Raw genomic sequence first — 17,889 nt, 5'->3', positions numbered from 1 at the left:
TGGTTTGGATCCATACTGGTGCGGGGAAAACACTTGTGCTGCATTTGCATTCCGGATTGCTACCCCAAAAACTATTGTTTAGAAAAAAATTGGCATGGGGTTCCCCCAAAATATAAAAAAAAATGGCATGGGGTCCCCCCCAACATCCATACCAGACCCTTATCCGAGCATGCAGCCCAGCAGGTCAGGAAAGGGAGGGGATGAGGGAGCGCCCCTCCTGAACCATACCAGGCCACATGCCCTCAACATGGGGAGGGTGCTTTGGGGTACCCCCCAAAGCACCTTGTCGTCATGTTGATTGGGACAAGGCCCTCTTCCCGACAACCTTGGCTGGTGGTTGTCGGGGTCTGCAAGCAGGGGGATTATCAGAATCTGGAATCCCCCTTCAACAAGTGGGCCCCCAGATCCCGGCCCCCCTATGTGAATGAGTATGGGGTACATCGTACCCCTACCGATTTACCAAAATATTGTGTAATGTGACAAAAGACAATAGCCAGTTTTTGACAAGTCCTTTATTAAAAATGTCTTCTTCCCCTGCTTCTTCCTTCTACTTCATCCGGTCGTCCTCCAGCTTCTCCTTCCCCGCTTCTTCCTCTGGTCTTATACTTCTTCCTTCAGTCTTCCTCTGGCTTCTTCTTCCCCCACTTCTTCTTCTGACCTTCTTCTTCTCCTTCTTCCGCTGCTGTTCCCGCCATCGATCCACTGAAGATCCAAAAACGAGCCTCCTCTAAAGCTGTGGCCTGCCGATCTGTCCGCTTCCATGGTGCACATGTCATATTTAACTATGGATCGTGGCCCCCTTGTGACATCATGGACCCATCATGCCCCGGGTGGTGAAGTCATAAGGGGTGGGGTCTCTGAATGATGTCATCCGCCTCATCGCATCATCAGAGGAGGTTCTTTTTATAATCTTCAGTTGGTCAGTGGCGGCAGCGGAGGCGGAGGAAGAAGAAGAAGACCAGAGGAAGAAGAAGCAGGGGAAGACCAAAGGAAGAAGGAGAAGACCAAAGGAAGAAGCAGGAAAGGAGAAGATGGAGGAAGACTGAAGGAAGAAGGAGAAAGAAGTGGGGGAAGAATAAGACATTTTTAATAAGGGGGCTTCCAGATTTTGATAATCCCCCCACCAGCAGACCCCGACAACCACCGGCTAGGGTTGTCGGGAAGAGACCTTTGTCCCAATCTAAATGAGGACAAGGTGCTTTGGGGGGGACCCCAAAGCACCCTCCCCATGTTGAGGGCATGTGGCCTGGTACGCCCCCCCTTTTCCTGACCTCCAGGCTGCATGCTCGGATAAGGGTCTGGTATGGATTTTGGGGGGGACCTCTTGTCAATTTATTTTTTTCATTTTTTTTTATCTATATTGGCGCGAGCAAGTTTAAATGACATTTATTACTTTAGAAATGTCATTATTGCTGCGGCATGTTATAGACATCACACAGATGTGCCACTTTACAGGCAGACTAAGGGGACACGATATTTAAAGGAATTTTTCATTTTTATTGTTTCACTTTAATCATCATTAAATCACTGCTCCTTTAAAAACAATTGTTTTAAAAACTTTGTTTTGCATTGATACATGTCCCCCAGGGCAATACCCGGGGTCCCTATACACTTTTTTATGGCAAATAACCTGCATACAAGTCTTCAATGAGGACTTATGATTTTGCAAGTTTGAGCCCCATTGACTTCAACTGTTCCCGCATATGCGATCTGACAGGCATGTTCGCCGGCAATAGCACAATTTTCCATTTGCATGTCCACCCAGTTGAAGTCTTAATTGGCTTAATTTGGAGCTATTATCATGTACCGCGCAATGGCATATTTGCACTATAGTAAATGACACCCTATTCTACAAACCTGCAATGTTCTCCAAATTGGATACGTAATGTTCTATTTGTGCGGCCAATATATAAAAGTCCACAGGGACAAGTTAAACAGTAAGCTACATACTGTGAGGAACAATTCTCAAAAGCCTTGATCTGATACACCTTATCATTAGCGGAAACGTTTTTTTTTGTTCATGAGAGACATGTTTACATGTGAGAAGTGCCTTTTTTTTACATTGGAACATACCAGTGAGATGGCCTAACGTACTATATGGTGTGCAGGAATATGTTTTAGAGTCAGTAAATTTACTCGGTGCAATCTTATTTTTGATGTTAGGAGCTTTCCTGTAAGAGAATCTTGGTTGGTCACCGATGTAATTCTTTAGGTGTGGGTGTTGTTAGAGTATAGCCCAATGTGTCATAAATGCCGTCTCCAGGGTAGCGATCCTGATCAACGTACTAATTCCAATGCTAGTATGTAACTGCTAACACATCAAATGTAATTTCTAAAGTGATTTACAAGAGGCTGCGCCCTCAACTTTTGCATTTATACATGTTGTGAATTTGGGGCTCTGCCCTTTCTTTTGCCGAAATAAAAACTATATTTGAAAAAATAAATGCCGTCTCCATTTTGTAGTATTGGGCATGATATTGTGTAACAAACTTACAGGTGGATTGGACACTATCAAGGGTTGTTTTCCCTTTATCATTGGATGGTTAGAGATAAAAAGAATAAGCCTCCTCAACTAAGTCAGCGGGGTATCCCTTGTTGCAAGTTTTATTTTTAACACTTCAAGGTAGTATTCTCAGGAATACTACCGGTACATCGAGCCACACCAGAAAGGCAGAGGGAGATTAGGGAAGTAAACAAGTGGCTGAAGAGCTGGTGTAGTAAGGAGGGGTTTGGGTTCCTGGAGGACTGGCCCGACTTCTCAGTCGGTAACCGGTACTATAGAAGGGACGGACTGCACCTAAATGAGGAGGGTGCAGATCTGCTGGGAATGAAGATGGCCAAAAAGTTAGAGGGGTTTTTAAACTAGGCGATGGGGGGGAGGGTCCAGAGACAGAGATAGCCAGCACGGAAGATATTCTAGAGGGTAGTATTGGGGGCATTAGTGGTAGGTTAACCAAAGCACAAAAACACAAGGTGAGTATAGTAGCAAGTCCTAGTTGCAATCTCGAAACACCCAATATGAGGACAATATGCGCCCGGTCTAAACTATGTGGCATGTTCACCAATGCCAGGAGCATGGTGGACAAGATGGGTGAACTAGAGATACTGTTGTACAAGGAGGATTTGGATTTTGTGGGAATTTCAGAGACCTGGTTCAACAGCTCTCATGATTGGCTGGCAAACATTCAAGGGTATACCCTATACCGCAAGGATAGAGAGGGTAAAAAAGGGGGAGGGGTATGCCTATATATCAAGAATAATGTACAAGCGAATATGAGAGATAACATCACTGAGGGAGCTAGAGAGGAGGTGGAATCCTTATGGGTAGAGCTCCAAAGGGATGAAGCTAAGGGGAAAATAATACTGGGAGTATGCTATAGGCCCCCTATCCTGAGGGAGGAAGTGGAGACGGATCTCCTATCACAAATTGGATTAGCAGCAAGGATGGGAAGTGTTATGATAATGGGGGATTTTAATTATCCAGACATAGACTGGGCCAGTTCCTTAATGTCTTGCAGGACAATTTTATGGGTCAGATGGTAGACGCACCAACTAGAAATAAAACATTACTGGATCTACTGATTACCAACAATACAGACCTGATCACGGATGTGGAAATACGGGGCAATTTAGGTAACAGCGATCACAGGTCAATTAGTTTCAGTATAAATCACACAAATAGGAAACATAAAGGGAACACAAAGACACTGAATTTCAAAAGAGCCAACTTCCCTAAACTACAAACCTTGCTAAAAGGCATAAATTGGGATAAAATATTAGGAACAAAGAATACGGAGGAGAGATGGGTTTGCTTTAAAAGCATATTAAATAAGGGCATTAGCCAATGTATCCCATTGGGTAATAAATTTAAAAGAGGGAACAAAAATCCTGGATGGCTTAACTCCAATGTAAAAATGCATATAAAAGCAAAGGAGAAGGCCTTCAAAAAATACAAGGTTGAGGGATCATCCTCAGCATTCAGACTTTATAAAGAATGCAACAAGAAATGTAAGGGTGCAATTAGGACGGCTAAGATAGAACATGAAAGACACATAGCGGAGGAGAGAAAAAAAAATCCCAAGAAATTCTTTAAGTATGTAAACAGTAAAAAAGGGAGGACAGACCATATTGGCCCCATAAAGAATAAGGAAGGACATCTGGTTACAAAGGATGGGGGAGATGGCGAAGGTATTGAATTTATTCTTCTCCTCAGTCTTTACGAGTGAATCGGGGGGCTTCAGTAACCAAAACTGCAGTGTTTATCCTCATGACACAACACAGGATGCACCTCCATGGTTAACAGAGGACAGAATTAAAATTAGACTTGAGAAACTTAACATTAATAAATCACCGGGACCAGATGGCTTGCATCCGAGGGTACTTAGGGAACTCAGTCAAGTGATTGCCAGACCGTTGTTCCTAATTTTTACAGACAGTCTATTGACTGGGATGGTACCAGCTGATTGGAGAAAAGCCAATGTAGCACCAATATTTAAAAAGGGCCCAAAATACATCCCTGGGAATTACAGACCAGTTAGCCTAACATCAATAGTATGTAAACTCTTGGAGGGGATGATAAGGGACTATATACAAGATTTTAGTAATAAGAACGGTATAATTTGCAGTAATCAGCATGGATTCATGAAGAATTGTTCTTGCCAAACCAATCTATTAACCTTCTATGAGGAGGTGAGTTGCCATCTAGATAAAGGAAGGCCCGTAGACGTGGTGTATCTGGATTTTGCAAAAGCATTTGACACCGTTCCCCATAAACGTTTACTGTACAAAATAAGGTGCGTTGGCATGGACCATAGGGTGAGTACATGGATTGAAAACTGGCTACAAGGGCAAGTTCAGAGGGTGGTGATAAATGGGGAGTACTCAGAATGGTCAGGGGTGGGTAGTGGGGTTCCCCAGGGTTCTGTGCTGGGACCAATCCTATTTAATTTGTTTATAAAGAACCTGGAGGATGGGATAAACAGTTCAATCTCTGTATTTGCAGACGATACTAAGCTAAGCAGGGCAATAACTTCTCCGCAGGATGTGGAAACCTTGCAAAAAGACCTGAACAAATTAATGGGGTGGGCGACTACATGGCAAATAAGGTTCAATGTAGAAAAATTTAAAATAATGCATTTGGGTGACAAAAATATGAATGCAATCTATACACTGAGGAGAGAACCTCTGGGGGAATCTAGGATGGAAAAGGACCTGGGGGTCCTAGTAGATGATAGGCTCAGCAATGGCATGCAATGCCAAGCTGCTGCTAACAAAGCAAACAGAATATTGGCATGCATTAAAAGGGGGATCAACGCCAGAGATAAAACGATAATTCTCCCACTCTACAAGGCTCTGGTCCGGCCACACCTGGAGTATGCTGTCCAGTACTGGGCACCAGTCCTCAGGAAGGATGTACTGGAAATGGAGCAAGTACAAAGAAGGGCAACAAAGCTAATAAAGGGTCTGGAGGATCTTAGTTATAAGGAAAGGTTGCGAGCACTGAACTTATTCGCTCTGGAGAAGAGACGTTTGAGAGGGGATATGATTTCAATTTACAAATACTGTACTGGTGACCCCACAATAGGGATAAAACTTTTTCGCAGAAGAGAGTTTATTAAAACTCATGGCCACTCATTACAATTAGAAGAAAAGAAGTTTAACCTTAAACTACGTAGAGGGTTCTTTACTGTAATGCCCCGTACACACGGTCGGACTTTGTTCGGACATTCCGACAACAAAATCCATGTTTTTTTCCGACGGATGTTGGCTCAAACTTGTCTTGCATACACACGGTCACACAAAGTTGTCAGAAAATCCGATCATTCTGAACGCGGTGACGTAAAACACATACGTCGGGACTATAAACGGGGCAGGGGCCAATAGCTTTCATCTCTTTATTTATTCTGAGCATGCGTGGCACTTTGTCGGTCGGATTTGTGTACACACGATCGGAATTTCCGACAACGGATTTTGTTGTCGGAAAATTTTATATCCTGCTCTCAAACTTTGTGTGTCGGAAAATCCGATGGAAAATGTCCGATGGAGCCCACACACGGTCGGAATTTCCAACAACACGCTCCGATTGTACATTTTCCATCGGAAAATCCAACCGTGTGTACGGGGCATAAGAGCGGCAAGGGTGTGGAATTCCCTTCCACAGGCAGTGGTCTCAGCGGGGAGCATTGATAGCTTCAAGAAACTATTAGATAATCACCTGAATGACCGCAACATACAGGGATATACAATGTAATACTGACACATAATCACACACATAGGTTGGACTTGATGGACTTGTCTTTTTTCAACCTCACCTACTATGTAACTATGTAATTATGTAACACAAGGCTCTGTTCAACATGATCTTCATTCAGAGTACAATTATTTTTCAATCTGCAAAATTGACTTTTGGGGATGTTACGTACCCATCAAAGGTGATGGCAACTCGAAAAATGCACACATGAGTTACCCGATTGAGTTACGATTAAGTTGTTCTGCTGACCCAATTCTAAATAAAAGAATGCTAATGGAACAGGATTGCATACATGCATGAACGACAGGCCAAAGGTGTTATAATTGCAGTATGCAACAAAATCTCTAACCACAAGTGTGTTTTAGGATAGTTTGTCTTTGTAAGATGTTTCTTACCAAATATCCTTCATAATTCGTTTTTTGTGATATTTTATCAATGTTTTTTAATGATTCCATTTATATGACAATATTCAGCAACATTTTGTTTCTTGTGTCATGCAATAACTTTATTACTGTAACTCCCTTTTTGCACATAGTGCCCGAGTAGATAGGTCTCTATGCTGTCAGTCATGAATCCCTGTCATTCCATTCAGGCCCATGCACAGCCTCTGCTCACAGACTGTCCATCATAAATAGAGGCTTATCAAAAGCGTCCATTCAGGTTTTGAAAAAGGAACTGGGTGGCTCCAAAATATGTTAGCCATGCCCCTGTCCTCCTCTAGGTGCTGACATCACTTCCAGCGCCTCAAGCTCAGTGTTCTCTTGCTCCGTGAGGCTCCTGGCACCCAGGATCACAGCAGGAAGCTGCAGTGCCCTTATGAGTGAAGCAGTTGATTCCCCTGGACTGTCCACATCCACATGAGACAGCGGCCATCCGGATCCTGGCTGGTCTGATAAATGCTTCTTTTATCTCCCAAAGTTGCTATGAGTGATGACTGTTTTTAATAAAGTTGTTGAGTTGTGATGCTGCACCTAGAGTGCCGCTCTTTGTTTTTTTTTGTTTTTACTGCAGAGATCTCTCTCAGGAGCTGCCTTGTGAGTACTGCTTATACTTATGATTCATTAGTTACCACCGTTGGAATTGAGTTTACCAGCTTCGCCTTGTGGATTAAGTCTTTGCCCACCTCTTGCGCCATCTACATTTGTGTACTTTCCAGGAATAAAACCTCTTTCTTTGGTCTTGGTGTGTCAGAAGGTGTGGCATTGCTAGAAGGGTCATGCTCATCCAGATTTAGGGGACCCATCCAACAGTTCTTCCTTCAGAAGCAGCACTGCATGCTGTTCTGTGAGGGAAAAGCAAAGGCTACCAAAAGTCAATGAACACCCATTGGCCCTGCCATAGCTGCCCAGTGGTTCAGACAGCAAAATAGCTAACCAGGCCTGAACACAGTTCTGGATGCCCCTGGACTTGCCTGGGAAGAAGGACAGATTAATCTGGCAGTGATGGCCTTAGCTCCAGAACAATGGGTTTTCATGTGTGACTTGAAAGCACACCAGGCATACTCCTGCACCTACATACTGTTAAGCTGGAGGAGAGGGACCCCGACCTGTTTCCAAGGAGCTAGTCAGAACTTAACTAATTATATTGAGACTCATTTAGTTCAGCTGAGAGTCTCAGACACCAACCCAGAGAGCACAAGTCAAGCAACACCGACAGAAGAGGCTCCTGTATGAGCAACCTTAGTCACCATTGAGGGCAATCTATTCACCACTCTGGGAGACTCCATATCCAGGTGTAATCAGGCTAGCACTGTCCGTTCGGTTTCCAAGGGCTTAGCCAAAACACCATCCTCTAGCCCAGAGGGAGGAGATGCAGCTGGCTCTGCCGACCCTCAACCCTTAAAGGCCACAAAGGCCCTAGTGGAAGACCATGGCTCTGGCTGTGACCCCACGGGAGATGATGGGGTTCACTGTCCATGGTCTAATCATGGACAGTTACCTGCAAAGTATTCTGATTATGTTTAAATTTGTCTTGCATTGAGAAGTGTAGGTAGGTGGAGTCAATTTTCTCCACTACATGTGGCCTGGAGCAGCAATGCAGCTAGAAGGGAAGTCAAGGGAAACTAGGTTTCTCTATGGTCACCTCAGTTCCCTGGAGCAGCATTCCGGTTGGCTACGCTGCGTCCAGGTGACCCTGGTGGCAATGTTGGGTCATGCAAAATCTTTTTAAGTCCCTGCCTACAGGTTTTGACTTATATCTGTCTGTCAGGTACAGCACTAGTGGCATCGAGAGGTCCCAGAGCATTAGGGAAAGCTCAGGGCTTATGTCTGCTACCTCAACAAGCTCTATTTTGCGTTGGACCATCTACAAATAGTCCACCATACAGGCATGTACAGTATGCTTATCCAACCATGCTCTTTCAGGGCCTCACCAGACTATCAGAGCTTCAAGGAGATGGGTCACATGGCTTCACCTATGGAAAGGGCTTGAGCCTAAGAAGCCATTCACAAGGCATAAAACGTCCACTGTCTAAACTCTGACACCAATTGATGCAGCTTAGATTCGTGGGGATGCTACAGCTGAGAAGGGATGAGAGTGCATATACATGCCTGGGGGGTGGGTTATGTGCATACCTGGGAACTTGTATGGCAGCACCATCTTCTCACTATCCTTACCAGCTTGTTACAGGCCTGGCTCAGCTCCCTGGCTTTCCAGAAATGTAAACACATAGCTCCCAACCGTCCGTGATTTGGAGGGACAGTCCCTGATTTGGAACAAATTCCCTCTGTCCCTTTTTCCTCCTGATTTGTCCCTCATTTTGGTCTAATCTGTATAGTTGTATATAAAATGCACTTAGATTTTAAAGTATTTCCCAGTGCTAAACTTTTCATCCAATTTCTAAACTGCTGCATTTGTAAATGTCAAAAGCCAGTATAAAGGAATAGTAGTGGTAAAAAAAAAGCACTTGTGGGTTTAACCAATTTTTTTTTTGCATAATTGTCCTTTAAGTGGGCGTGGCAGAGGGTGTGTCCTATGCCTACATACTTTTGCTAATAGGTGTCCCTCGTTTCCATCTTAAAATGTTGGGAGGTATGTAAACATAAGTCGTTTATTTATAACTAAAAGCCAATATCTTTCTGCTCCTGTGCTGCTGCCTAGTGTCTTAGGTTAGGTTCACACTCTGTGCGGCCATGCAGGTCACGGTTTGGCGGGACACGGCAGTCCATTAATTTGAATGGGTTGCTGTGCCTTGTTAAACACAGGAAAGAAGTCCTTGCACTATTTCTGAAATTGCAGCCCGCATGGGAACTGCGAATACAGTGCAGTTCCCAGTGCAGATGCAATTTCCAGTGCGGACAGTGTGCCATTAGGATTAATGGCACCTGCCCACATGCCCTGCATTTTACTGTGTGGGTGGTTTCAGCTGCGGGAGTATGTGTAGGTTCCGCAGCGGCAGCTACCTGCACATGTGTGAACCTAGACTTGGTGACACTTTATTTTATGTTTACATCTCCCTCCTAGGGTGACCACATTTTGCATTCTGGGACATTCCCCCCCTGCCCCAAAGCACCCCCCCATGTTGAGGGCATTTGGCAAGTATGGTTCAGGAGGGGGGAGGAAAGCTTGCTCATTCTTCCCCTTTCCTGATCTGCTAGGCTGCTTGTTAATGTAAGGGTCTGGTATGGATTTTGGGGGGACCCCACACCATTTTTTAATTTTTTTTATAGCTGTACGATGGCATTTACAACCGTGAGTCAATTTAAGTGTGATTTAACTCGTTTTTTTTTCTTTAGAAATTTCATTTTTGCTGTAGCCTGTTCTATGCATGCTACAGATGCACCACTTTACAGGCAGGGACCCCCCGTGATGTACAAAGTACGCCACTGTCACTAAGTGACTTAGTTAAAGCAAGTGCACATTGTATGCCACCTGTCTAAACTGGTGACCACTGTTTTCTTTTGTTTTTCCAAAACCTGGTAAAAAAAAAGGTATCAAAAACCATCTTTTTTTTTAATTGCAGTTTGGAAATATGGTCACCCTACACCCTTCTGACCCTGAATGAGTAATTCACTAGACAGCAGTGCAGGTGCAAAATGAGCTTGGTCTTTAGACATTGATAAAATATATGTAGCACGTATGGCCACAAAGGTAGACTCCAAACCCACCCCTGCCAGGCTGCCAATTTCTGACTAAAAGCAAACACAGAAAAGAGACATAGGCTCCTGGTGCAGTAACCTTTATTAAATGAATAAAAGCAAAGTAAAGTTGGACTCATAAAGGAAGGCTTGCATAAGGCATATCATCCATTGAATCACAGTATCATGGCTGGATGTGTTCTCTTTCCCTCACTGTCAGGATGAAATCTTGGCCATCGGCATTGGCTCCATAAACATAATATCCTTGTACTCACTCCTAGTTGTCAGGCTGCTAAGCCCACGGCGGGGCAGAAGGATGCTCATGGCTGCCCGACAAGCCACCACGCTGTCTTGGAGAAGGTTCTGGGGCACAGTAGGGACAGAAATATCAGGCAGCACTGCACATGGACCGGAGTCCACACAAGACGTGGGAAGCAGACTTTCCTGGTTTCCTGGCTGTTGATCCAGATACACTGAGCCTCCACCAGTCTTTGCGCTTAAGTTTAGTTAGAAAATATCAGCACAAGGGACATTTATTATCAGTTAGATGTTTTCCTTGTACTTCTGGCTCCTGGTTTATATGAAATGATCCTCCTGCAATCATGCCCCCCTTTTTTTTTTCAGCTGATTCTGTTCCACCACCTCTGGCTGCCTTGTCCTCCAGTTCCCTCATCCCAACACCACAACCACCTACAAAGTTTTTAATGTGTTTGGTGCTTTGGGATCTGCGTACTTTTGTCCCCACTTGCAGCCTATCAGACCTGCGTAGCACAGACCCTTGGAAAGTGCTCTGAAACTCCGCTTCAGCTATGTCCTACATGGGTCTGAGAGGCAAAGCTGCCTAGGCATAGCAGCATGCACTGTATGGAATAGAAAAAGTTCACATTCACCTAATTGAGTGGCGCTGGCTGAACAACTGCATACCTCCCAACTGTCCCTGATTTTGAGGGACTGTCCCTGATTTGGAGCAATGCCCCTCTGTCCCTCATTCCTCCTCATTTGTCCTTCATTTTGGTCTGATCTATATAGTTGTATATAAAATGCACTTTTTGACTTTCAAAAAGTGTTTCCTACTGCTAAACCATTCATTCATTTTCTAAATTGCTACATTTGTAAATTTCAAAAGCCAAGATAAAGGAATAGTAGTGGTAAAAAAAAGCACTTGTGGGTTTAACCATTTTTTTTTTGCATAACCTGTCCTTGATGCCTTAAAGTGGGCATGGCAGGGGGGTGTCCTATGCCAACATACTTTTGCTAATAGGTGTCCCTTGTTTCCATCTTAAAATGTTGAGAGGTATGTAAACATAAGTCGTTCATTTATAACAAAAAGCCAATATCTTTCTGCTTCTGTGCTGCTGCCTAGTGTCTTAGGTTAGGTTCACACTGTGTGCGGCCATGCAGGTCACGGTTTGGCAGGACACGGCAGTCCATTCATTTGAATGGGCTGCTGTGCCTTGTTAAACACAGGAAAGAAGTCCTTGCACTATCTTTTAAAAAGTGTTTCCTACTGCTAAACCCTTCATTCAATTTCTAAATTGCTACATTTGTAAATTTCAAAAGCCAATATAAAGGAATAGTAGTGGTAAAAAAAAGCACTTGTGGGTTTAACTATTTTTTTTTTGTATAGTTCGCCTTTAGAGGGGCGTGGCAGGGTGTCTCATCTGCCTACATACTTTTGCTAATAGGTGTCCCTCGTTCCCGTCTCAAAAAGTTGGGAGGTATGCAACTGTAATGCCGCGTACACACGGTCGGACTTTTCGTCTACAAAAGTCCGACGGACGCCGACGGACTAAAGCTGGCTGACAATCCGATCATGTGTGGGCTTCCCTGGACTTTCAGCGGACTTTTAGCGGACTTTTCCAGCCGCAAATCTGACGGACTTTAGATTTGAAACATGCTTCAAACCTTTACGTCGTAACTACGCCGGACCCAGAAATCCGCTCGTCTGTGTGCTAGTCCGTCGGGCAAAAACCCACGCTAGGGCAGCTATTGGCTACTGGCTATCAACTTCCTTATTTTAGTCTGGTGCACATCATCACGTACGAATCCGTCGGGCTTTTGTATGATCGTATGTAGGCAAGTCCGTTCGTAAGAAAGTCTGCCGCAAGTCCGCCAAAAGTCCGCCAAAAGTCCGTCGAAAGTCTGTCGGACAGGCTGTCAGACTTTTGTAGCCGAAAAGTCCGACCGTGTGTACGCGGCATAATAAATTTATGAAGAAGTGAGAGCTGTGGATGGAAAGTGGGAGTAGGGTGGTTGTGCACAAAGGCAGCTGGGGGAAGGTTAAGGGTGTTGTGAAGATGTGAGAGGTGGGAAGGGGGATGAAGATTTGTGCAGTTGTGAGAGGTGGGAAGGGGGATGAAGATTTGTGCAGTTGTGAGAGGTGGAAAGGGGGAGGAAGATTTGTGCAGTTGTGAGAGGTGGGAAGGGGGATGAAGATTTGTGCAGTTGTGAGAGCTGGGAAGGGGGATGAAGATTTGTGCAGTTATGAGAGGTGGGAAGGGGGATGAAGATTTGTGCAGTTGTGAGAGCTGGGAAGGGGGATGAGGATTTGTGCAGTTGTGAGAACTGGGAAGGGGGGTGAGGATTTGTGCAGTTGTGAGAACTGGGAAGGGGGGTGAGGATTTGTGCAGTTGTGAGAACTGGGAAGGGGGGTGGAGATTTGTGCAGTTGTGAGAGATGGGAAGGGGGGGTGGAGATTTGTGCAGTTGTGAGAGATGGGAAGGGGGGCGAAGATTTGTGCAGTTGTGAGAGCTGGGAAGGGGGGTGGAGATTTGTGCAGTTGTGAGAGGTGGGAAGGGGGACAAAGATTGATTTGTGCAGTTGTGAGAACTGGGAAGGGGATGAGGATTTGTGCAGTTGTGAGAGGTGGGAAGGGGGATGAGGATTTGTGCAGTTGTGAGAGCTGGGAAGGGGGATGAAGATTTGTGCAGTTGTGAGAGCTGGGAAGTGGGGTGGAGATTTGTTCAGTTGTGAGAGGTGGTAAGGGGGATGAAGATTTGTGCAGTTGTGAGAGGTGGGAAGGGGGGATGAAGATTTGTGCAGTTGTGAGAGCTGGGAAGGGGGATGAAGATTTGTGCAGTTATGAGAGGTGGGAAGGGGGATGAAGATTTGTGCAGTTGTGAGAGCTGGGAAGGGGGGTGAAGATTTGTGCAGTTGTGAGAGGTGGGAAGGGGGATGAGGATCTGTGCAGTTGTGAGAACTGGGAAGGGGGATGAGGATTTGTGCAGTTGTGAGAGCTAGAAGGGGGGGAGGGTGTGCAAAGGTGAGAGCTGTAGCGGTGGCTGGTTGTGCAAAGTGAGAGCTGTGGGGGGGGAGGTTCTGCAGAGGTGAGAGTTGGGGGTGAATTGTGAAGAGGTAAGAGAGTTGGGGGTGCAGAGGTGAACGATGGGGGGTTGCAGAGGTGAGAGCTGTAATTGGGGGTTCAGAAGTGAAATGTGGAAGGTGACAGAGATAAGCTGTGGCTCATGTGAAGGTGCAGAGATAAGCTGTGTTTGGGGGTGCAGAGGTGAATTGTAGACTAAGGTAAGCTGTGGACAGGGGGGTGCAGAGGTGAGATGTTGACAGGGAGTACAAAGGTGAGTTGTGGAGAGAGGTGAGCTGTGGACAGGGGTAAGAAAAGGTGAGCTGCAGATGAGGGAGAAAAGGTGAGCTGTAAACTGGGAAAAAAAAGGTGAGCTATGGGCACGGGCTGTAGAGAGAGGTGAGCTGTGGACAGGGGGTACAGAGGAACTAGCACTTGTGAGCCTCCTAAAGAGAATGTACAGTTTGAGAACACTGAACCTTGCCTGCCCATGTGAACTATGAGGGGACTGATGCCAGCCCAGTACTCTGATTACTCTACTTGAACTGTTTACTGGTTATCTGTGTTAATACTTTTTTTTTTTTTTTTTCTCCTGCTATGTTTACATGTAATGTAATGCAAGGACTGGATTCCTTAACAGGGTGGGAGATGTAACAGGGTGTTATGCCACATACACACGAGCGGACTTTACGGCAGACTTTGCCCGGCGGACGGGATTTGGTCGGACAATTCGATCGTGTGTGGGCTCCAGCGGAGTTTGTTTTCTCAAAAGTTGGACGGACTTAGATTTGAAATATGTTTTAAATTAATCAGTCGAAATCGAGTCCGGTCGAAAAGTTCGCCGTCTGTATGCTAGTTCGACGGACAAAAAGCCACGCTAGGGCAGCTATTGGCTACTGGCTATGAACTTCCTTGTTTTAGTCCGGTCGTACGTCATCACGTACAAATTCGACGGACTTTGGTGGATTGTGTGTAAGCAAGTCCGTTCATTCTGAAAGTCTGTCGTAAAGTCTGTAGAAAAGTACGCCGGACAAAGTCTGCCGTAAAGTCCGCTCGTGTGTACGCGGCATTAGGTGTGTAGTTCTCACATTTTACCACTAAATAACCCTGCCCTTCTTTAGTTCTTTAATGTCCACTTTCCACTCAGCCAGTCACTCACCACCTCTCTTTTGAGGAACATCTACAGTTTACTTCCTCCAGGCCCAAAAGAGAACATCCCTTGCAGCCAGTAGGGAAAATCCTTTCAGCAATCCCTAGGCCAAAAGGATTGTGAGAAAGATTGTTTTCACTGTAGCATCATCCCCAGACAGATGCTCAGGAGAGATGATAATTTGCTAGGAAATATGTGAAATATTTAGTACCTTCACAGCCAGCTAATAAAGACCCCCCAGCCCTCTGATTGGAACTAAACTAAACACCCATGACACAGAATGGCATTTCTCTAACACACCCTAATGGAGTAAGCTCAAACAGCAAGTGATTTAGACAGTGCAGTCCATACTTAGAGAACACTAACAGGCAGGACTACAGCCCTCGGTTTCCTAAAAAATCCTAAAAAAGGTGAAAAGAAAAATAACACACCTCTACAATGGTAATTTCATTCTTTTTGTCTGCAAACAATTTTATGCAGATGGCATGCAATTTTTTCTCTGAGAGCTTTGGTCCTTATCCCATAGATCAGAGGGTTTGCAGAAATAGCTATGCTGGTACCGATCAAAGGTATGATAATATCAACTTTGGTTGATACAGAACCTGTGGTTAGACTGTACCTGAAATTAACAAACAAGAGAGTGCCCATATAAATGGAGAAGGCCAACATGTGAGTCATCAATGTATGCAGAGCTTTCAGAGAGGGTTCTGCAGAAAGTTTCAGACAGATTATAACTGTTCTTATATAACAGTACATTATTACAAGCAAGCAGCCAATCACAATGCACGAAGTCAAAATCGTATCATACATAATGTTAACTGTTATATCATTACAAGCAAGCGGTTGTAGAGAAATTCTCTCACAAAAGACATTGTTGATATTTACCCCACAAAAAGTCAGCCTTAATGTCAATGCTGTATCCACAAGTACTAGCACCACATTGAAAACACATAGGGCAAGTGATATTTTTTGAGTTGTAATGTTGGTCATCAGAGTGTGGTATCTCAAAGGGTGGCCTACAGCCAGATATCGATCATATGCCATTGTCGTAAAAATATACAATTCACTAGCTGCATAAAACTGGATACAGAAAGATTGACAGAGACATCCTGTGAGTGAGATGGTTGAGCATCCAGACAACAAGTCAATGGCCAGCTTGGGATAATATGATGCATTCCCCAACATCACATTCATAATCAAGACGCATATTAAGATGTACATAGGTTCATGCAAGCTTTTCTCTGTCCAGGTTACATAGACTATCATAGAACTCATAAACAATGTGACTGAAAATAATGCTAGAGCCAAAAGAGCACATACATATCCAAATGATTCAATCTCAATAAGCCCCACCAGAATAAAGTTGGTCACAGAGACATTTTTTGAAGATGAGTTCATGACTTGGATTTATGCCTTTAAAATCAACAATTCCTAAAATGTTCTATACAATACTAGGAGTATTTAAACTAGGATTGAGGGGGGAGGGTGAACTAGAACTACATCAAGAAGACAGGTCAGTTAGGGGTCAGACATTAATGGAGGGTGGAATGGGGACAGATGGGGGGAGGGTTATGGCAGGTGTCAAGAAATTTCCCATGTTGCAAACAGCCATTGGAAACTGTAGTGCCATTTGTACTACTAAAAAATATATGAAAAACACCAGACCAAAATGTAATAATGCATTAAAGTGTTTGTTCACCAATGCCAGAAGTCTGCCAAGCAAAATAGGTGAGTTGGAAGCTCTGGTGCATGAAGTGAACTATGATGTAATCGGTATTGCTGAAACTTGGCTTCAATCCTCACATGACTGGGCTATTAATATTCCTGGCTATGCACTCTTTCGGAGAGACAGGGTAAAAAGGAAAGGTGGCGGGGTCTGTCTCTATGTGAGAAGTGATCTCAAAGCAAGTGTGAAAGAGGACCTGATTGATGGAGAGTGTGATGAGTCTGAAGCATTATGGGTGGAACTGCATATAGATGGGCGTAGTTCAAAGTTAATCATTGGAGTTTGTTATAGACCACCCAATGTTAACGAGGAGGTGGAGACTCAGCTCCTTGCACAGATGGAAAGGGCTGCAAGGGCTGGGACAGTGATAATAATGGGAGATTTTAACTACCCAGAAATTGACTGGAGTAATGGCACTGCTGGGACAGTTAAAGGGCAAAAATTTATAAACCTAGTACAGGACAATTTTATGGTCCAATTTATTGAGGCCCCAACTAGGAATGAAGCTCTGTTGGACCTGGTAATCTCAAACCATGCAGAGCTTATTACTAATGTGCAGATAAAGGAACACCTGGGTAGCAGTGACCATAACATGATTTCATTTGATGTTAGCTGTAAACAAGAAATACATAAGGGGAAGATAAAAACACTTAACTTCAAGAGAGCAAATTTTCCAAGGATGAGGGCTGCTCTCGAGGACTTAGACTGGGAGGGAATATTGGCAGCGATAAACACAGAACAGAAATGGGAATTCTTCAAAAAGACTGTTTGGGACCTCACTGCAAAGTATATTCCCATGGGCAATAAGTTTAAAAGGCTAAAAAGAAAACCTATGTGGCTCACGGTCAAAGTTAGAAAAGCTATAAACAATAAGAAAAGAGCTTTTAAAAAATATAAAAATGAAGGAACACTAGTGTCATTTAAATGCTACAAAGAATTTAACAGAATATGTAAAAAGGAAATCAAGGGTGCAAAAATTCAAAATGAACGACAGATCGCAAAAAATAGTAGGACAAACCCCAAAAAATTCTTCAAATATATTAATAGTAAAAAGGTCAGGTCTGAGCATGTAGGCCCTTTACAAAATAATCTAGAATGGGTGACTGGGGACAAGGAGAAGGCTAATTTATTAAATACTTTCTTCAGCTCTGTGTATACAAAAGAGCATGGGGAAGTTCATGTCCATAATGGGGGTGGTATTGACACAGCCCCCAATGATCCACAATGGCTTAAAAGGGATATGGTCCAGAAATATTTAGACAGAATAAAGGTGGATAAAGCACCTGGACCTGATGGCATCCACCCACGGATCCTAAAAGAATTGAGCTCTGTAATTTCAAAGCCATTGTATCTAATTTTTAGGGACTCATTAATGACAGGAATGGT

General features: G+C 44.2%; 1 protein-coding gene across 1 annotated transcript; it reads right to left on the bottom strand.

Annotated features, from left to right (window-relative positions):
• Positions 1-15,224: 15,224 nt before the first annotated feature.
• On the bottom strand, positions 15,225-16,175 carry LOC141126500 (olfactory receptor 6N1-like). Its single transcript, XM_073612439.1, has one exon. It carries the CDS (start codon positions 16,173-16,175, stop codon positions 15,225-15,227), a length of 951 nt encoding a protein of 316 aa, XP_073468540.1.
• Between the last annotated feature and the right edge of the window lie 1,714 nt (positions 16,176-17,889).

The sequence above is a fragment of the Aquarana catesbeiana genome, linkage group LG02 (genome assembly GCF_042186555.1).
Source record: "Aquarana catesbeiana isolate 2022-GZ linkage group LG02, ASM4218655v1, whole genome shotgun sequence".
NCBI lineage: Eukaryota > Metazoa > Chordata > Amphibia > Anura > Ranidae > Aquarana > Aquarana catesbeiana.
The sequence above is the reverse complement of the archived record's forward strand: the minus strand, read 5'-3'. Positions and strand labels throughout refer to the sequence as shown.